At 29.0% G+C, this 5685-nt stretch overlaps 1 protein-coding gene across 1 annotated transcript; it reads right to left on the bottom strand.

Annotated features, from left to right (window-relative positions):
• Nucleotides 1-1468, bottom strand: LOC108566017 (endocuticle structural glycoprotein ABD-4-like). The gene is made up of 3 exons (XM_017925714.1): nt 1401-1468; nt 693-811; nt 1-471 (listed from the first exon to the last, which is right to left on the bottom strand). The coding sequence occupies exons 1-3, from the start codon at nt 1410-1412 to the stop codon at nt 201-203; spliced, it is 402 nt and encodes a 133-aa protein (XP_017781203.1). The 5' UTR covers nt 1413-1468; the 3' UTR covers nt 1-200.
• Between the last annotated feature and the right edge of the window lie 4217 nt (nt 1469-5685).

The raw sequence follows: 5685 nt of genomic DNA, 5'->3' as shown, positions 1-5685 counted from the left end.
TAAAAATTATGGAAAATGGAAGCAGGTAATTCGAAGCGATATTCTTGATTGCAAGCAGAAGCTGTTGGTAATTCTACTGCTATATCAAAAAATCATCTAGATACTAGAAAAAAATAAATACTATTGCAAGCAGAAATGGCGCTTCGAACTGCGTCTGCTCAAATCTTCAATGCTAGCGGACATTTCACTAAAACAACAGATTATCGCCTGTTCGGGGATGGGGTTGGTGGTAAAGAGGCGAGATATTCCAAAGCCTTTTGGATGGCGATTGGAATTGGTGGAGGAGTCGGAAGATGGTCTCCTTGCGGCTGGAAACCGTTCTCATCGGCGATGTAGCTGAGCTGGATCAGTTGTCCTTCGGGAGATGTGTAGTGGAATTGACCTTGAGCTACTTGAGCCTCCAGCTCAGGTTGTCCGGCGTTCTTCAAAAAACCTTGTTCCTCCGCCGCTATTCCATTTCCGGTCTCGTAACTACGACAACAACATAATATTACATCTGTCACTTGTCAATCAAATTGAAATAATCGGTGTTTGGGAAAACCCCACTTAAATTTATTATTGATTATAAACTGATCATCACTTGTTTTTAACCAATTATAAGAAACAAACGTTAAGGAATACAAAAAAAATTATATACTATTAATAATAGATTACAATTGTTTAATATTATAGTGAATACTGAAGGCACTTACTTCCATTTGTAAGATCCGTCATAATTGACTTCCTGATCCTGTTTCAAAATCGGAACCGGTTCAGTCGTCGGGCCTTGCGGGGCTGCCAAAACTGCGCCGAACAAAGCCAAAGAATAAATCTGAAAGTAAAAGTTTTAAATTATTGTCGAAACCACCTACATATATACAATTGAAAGAACTTTCTTAACAAGGCTACACAATACGCGATATAGAACAAGTTCTCTCAATTACTTGACAAGTTTAAATAATGCAATATTTGTAAATAATCTCTAATTATTGCTTTTGTTACGAATAATTTATAACAATTTCATGATAATTATAATAATTAATATATTTTTTAATAGATTAACTAGCTTTACATCTCTTTTACAAATTCTCACACTTGAAAATCAATTAATCAATTATTTTTATAAACAAAAGATAATCTTTGACCTATGTTAATTTGTTTCAACATATATCAGAATCAAGTATAATTAAGTATTACTAAATACGTATACTTTAGCTATTCAAAATATTACAATGAAAACAAATATTGCAAAAATAGGTCAAACTTGATCTTTTTTTAATTCAATTTATTCGTTTTTACTATATATTTTTTTATATTATTTTCGTGATTATTATATTTTTGATTGTTTTTTCTTGGTTAATTATTATAAGCATTTATGTTTTAATAATAATTATGTTTTAAAAATTGTTATTAGGACTTACTATGAACTTCATGGTGTTTGATGTAGTTTTGTGTTTTACGATCAGATAATCCGAAACACTGATAAAAAATGGTGATCACTGTGTGTGACGCCTGAATCCATCCGGCAGATATTTATACAAATTCTCGTTGCAGCCCCACCAACAGTTCTTGAGATCAGAGACGCTAAAATATCCCACCTCTTGCTTAACTTTACACCCGACACAAGAGCAAAATCCTTAGTCTTACCTAATTTCAGGCAAATTATCAATGGCATAATAAAATTAAGCAAAACTAGAGATGCAATAATTAGTAGTAATATTTGTGTAACTTTTCATCTTATTAAAGCTTACATTGATCACTTTACGCAATTTATTAAATAATTGATTAAACAAACTTGATCAAATTATTGTTTAGATTTATTTAATTTATTGAATATTTTTTTTTAGAAAATTTATTGCAAATGAAAGAAAAAAATAATAGTTTAATAAAATGAGATTCATATAATTGAATAAACAACTCAAATAAACAAAAAACGTATGCCTTAGATATATTTTTATTTAAAAGAAAACCTTGTACGCACTTTAAGTAATTTATTTCATTACTATAAAAGAGTTTACTCAATTTTTAACAAGATTATCATAAATGAATAATAAAATTAAAATTAATTTTATTTGAATGACGCAAAAGCAGAAAATAAACAAGAAAGTTAAACAGAAAATAATGTTTTATACATTTCTCATCAATGATAATTGTTAAACAACTAAACAATAAATGTAATCTTAATGTTAATGTAATCTTAAATTTATTAACATAATAAATGTTTACTAAAATATGAACAATATTATAAGAAATTAAGAGCAAAAATAATTTATATTTTATTTTGATTATTGTAAGTTTTTCTTTAATTTTACTGTTGCAATAAATATTGTTATTATTATCACATTTAATTAAATTTACACGAGAATATCGAAAAACAGAGAATAAATAAGTTAAACACAAACAGAAATCAATAAATATGTTTTCTACATATATTTCTTGTTAATATTTAAACTATTGAATAATAAATTGGGGGAAAAATCTGTAAATGTTAACGTAAACGTCTATTTTCAAATTCTCCATTTCGAATTGTTAATTTAATAATTTCTATTTTTAAAGAGCGAAAAGTTAATAAAAAAAAATTAAATGTCACTAAAAGAGAGTTCCGAGAAATAAAAGATCCAAATCTATCTGTACGTCACACACACATGCAATTGAGATGACATCTTATTATTTTACGAATAGAAAATATGTATGAGATTTAGCGAAATTTTATTTTTATTTTTATAGCTTATAAACACATATATTACAATTTCAATCATTCGTTTCTTTAAGCAATTCTCTTATATGTTAATTATAATATAGATTTTAAGGGATTTTTTTATTGCGACCTCGATCAGCAAAAGAAAATATACACAAATCATATTTAAACCTCGATTAGTCCGGTTTCAGACATGAACCATTTACCTTATTGCTAATAAACAAAAATTAGATTTCGTCCAATATATTATTTCTTCTAATAATATCAGTATTTACTAGCGCATTACTATTATTCCTTATGATATTCACTCTTATTATTAATTATTCAAAAAGTTCACATATTAAAGCAAATCAAGTATCACCTAATATTTTATTATGTAACAATTTTTCCTAAAACTCAGCATTTGCATGACCTTTATGAGATAATTACTATAATAATTGATCATTATATAGCACTTCGGTAAACAAGTTGAAGACAAATCATGTAATAATGGAATTTTATCTAATAAAAATACGCACGTGAGTCTAAAATCGTTTTTTATTTCTATTCATTCACTTTTTTTTTTGTTATTGCATAGCCTCCCATAAACCCAGCACAAGAAACAACAACGATATTAATTGCTGCCTCTATTATGCTTTAGTGTTGCACGATTTTCTATTCAGTCACGTTCATAAAAGTGATTTTCGTTGTAATTTCGATGATCATTTGTTAATAGATATTTCTATAAATCAATGAAATCATGGTTAATAAAATTTAATTATCGAACGTTGAAGAGAATCCAATGTTTTTTGCGTGAATGAAAATCACGAGTTCCGGAGGAAATTATTGTATTTGAAATGTAAAGAAAAATATGATGAACGTTTATGGGTTATAATTGATTATCTCGGGGTGCTATAATAAAGGAAATTGTAGAATTTGAAATTATAAAGTAAATGTTTATGAGTTATAATTGCTTATTTCAGGGTTGAAGTAATCCTAAGATAACGGTATTTTTTCGAGGTATGTATAAGAAAAGACCCAAATATAAGCGGTTTCTTTTAAGGACAAGATGATAAATCAGAGGAGGGAAACCAGTTTAAGAAAGTTTTACAGTTAAAATATCTGACTAATTTGTGTATGTATATTTTCGCAGAATTGCATCGATTTCACGCGTGTACGCAAAATAATTGTTTTGCAATGATTTTGTTGATATATTTGCTAATAATGATATAATAATAATGATCATCATAATAGTAATGAGTACCGATTCCCGTGCAATCTGGCAATTGGCTTAATTCCCATCGCATTTTTTTTTCTACTTAAATTATATTTCTACACTTCCACGTAACATATAAATCATCCCACTCGCAGAATTTGCATATTATGCTAAGTGCTTCGAACGAAATATCTATTACTTATGGTTGCATCTCTCTTGTTACCATTCGGAATTGTAGCAAGAGAAACGGAGAGAGAAAGTTCACTGATCCAGTTTCACTTTCAATGAACTTGACCCGACGTCGCGGTATTCAAAGAGATTGATTCATAACAACAATTTGAATGGAACTCGACTTCCCTTTGCTCGACTTCATACTTAATTATTTCCGATTATAATTAATGAGCCAGTTTGGAAATAACGTATATTCGAAAGGTTCTCTTGTAAAACCTCCGAATGGATATGCCGCAACACGTACGTTCCATTATTTGACATTAGAGTTAGTGCAATTTGTCCGGTATAATCATATTTATGCGTAGACAATATGTGGTTTTTGACCTCATGTTCCGTTGGGCAACGAAGAAACTCACTGTGCTTGAGGCACGTTGAAATTTCAATAACAAAGGATGAGGTTTCTGTAATAATTTTTAACGCCCATCAAAAAAATTAACATTCATTAAAAATAAAGATAAATATGTATTGAACTTTGTCGCTTTTTTTTGTGGTTGTTCTTCAAATGATTTCATTATATGGTTACGTTTACATGGTATTCACATCTAGTCGGCATGTTAATAGATTTTTTTTTCATGCTTTTACAACTCTAGTAATTAAACATCGTAAAAGATTTAATGTTTGTAACAGTAAAACCGCAAATGGTAAGTAAGTTGTTTAGACGGATTCTTACAATAATTCACATTTAAACAAAAACTCTTAAAAGGAGGTTTTAAAATAAACAAATGTTTACTTAAAAACTAAACATTTAAAATCTAATAAACCTGAATTGTTTATATTTAATTTAATCATCTAATATTTCTTTAATCATATATAAAACAAATTGTTATGTTTACACTAAATTGTCAATTTAAAATTTATTTTTTTATATTTTTCAAGAAGTTTTTGTTTCTAGTGAGTTTTAATTTTATATTCATTTCATTTACCAACTATTACCTTAAATCTGTGATCGGCAAACTTTTTTACCAATTACCCAATATGAGACCATATATTCTACAAATGCATTTTTTTTATCGTCCTTTTTTATTCACTACTATTCTATAATAAAAACATTCAGTAAATGATCTGGTGGTTGACAAGATTTTAATTGGACATCGCCTATTGGCGATTATCCTATATTTATTGGTTATTTGTTGAATCTCAAGGGTAGATCCAGTGGCTTGTGTCGCTTCAGTCGCAGTGTTGTTTGACAATTGTCCAGAAGATTGATATCTAGTACGTTTGGATGTCTCTTTAGTCTAGTTTGGTATCGGCTACTGTTTTTCATAATTGTTTCCTCTACTGTTTCCATTTGAAGGCCCTCATCAATTTTCCTGTTCGTAATATACCATGGAGCACCAATGCTCATCTTAGAGTCTTCGACTTGATTCTTAGTATGGTCACAATATTAGATCTGCTGCTGACTCCCCATAGCTGTATTCCGTATGTCCAAGCAGGTTTTAAAATTACTTTATTGATTAGCAACTTGTTTTCTTTCGAAATTGGGGAGTTTTCCCGTAATATCCAGTAGAGTTTCCTGAACTTAAGTTCTCTTTTTGCTTGGATTTGCAAAAATCAATCTTCTATCCAGATGCATACCCAGATA

Source organism: Nicrophorus vespilloides, unplaced genomic scaffold (genome assembly GCF_001412225.1).
Source record: "Nicrophorus vespilloides isolate i.1.1-1 unplaced genomic scaffold, Nicve_v1.0, whole genome shotgun sequence".
NCBI lineage: Eukaryota > Metazoa > Arthropoda > Insecta > Coleoptera > Silphidae > Nicrophorus > Nicrophorus vespilloides.
Note: the sequence above shows the minus strand (reverse complement) of the source record. Positions and strands in the feature narration are given on the sequence as shown.

Bases quoted from the DNA above. Each gene is read 5' to 3' on its own strand.
- LOC108566017 (XM_017925714.1), bottom strand. The intron at 472-692 runs GTAAGTGCCTTC...TTGTTGTCGTAG, and splicing joins GACGGATCTTACAAATGGAA to TTACGAGACCGGAAATGGAA.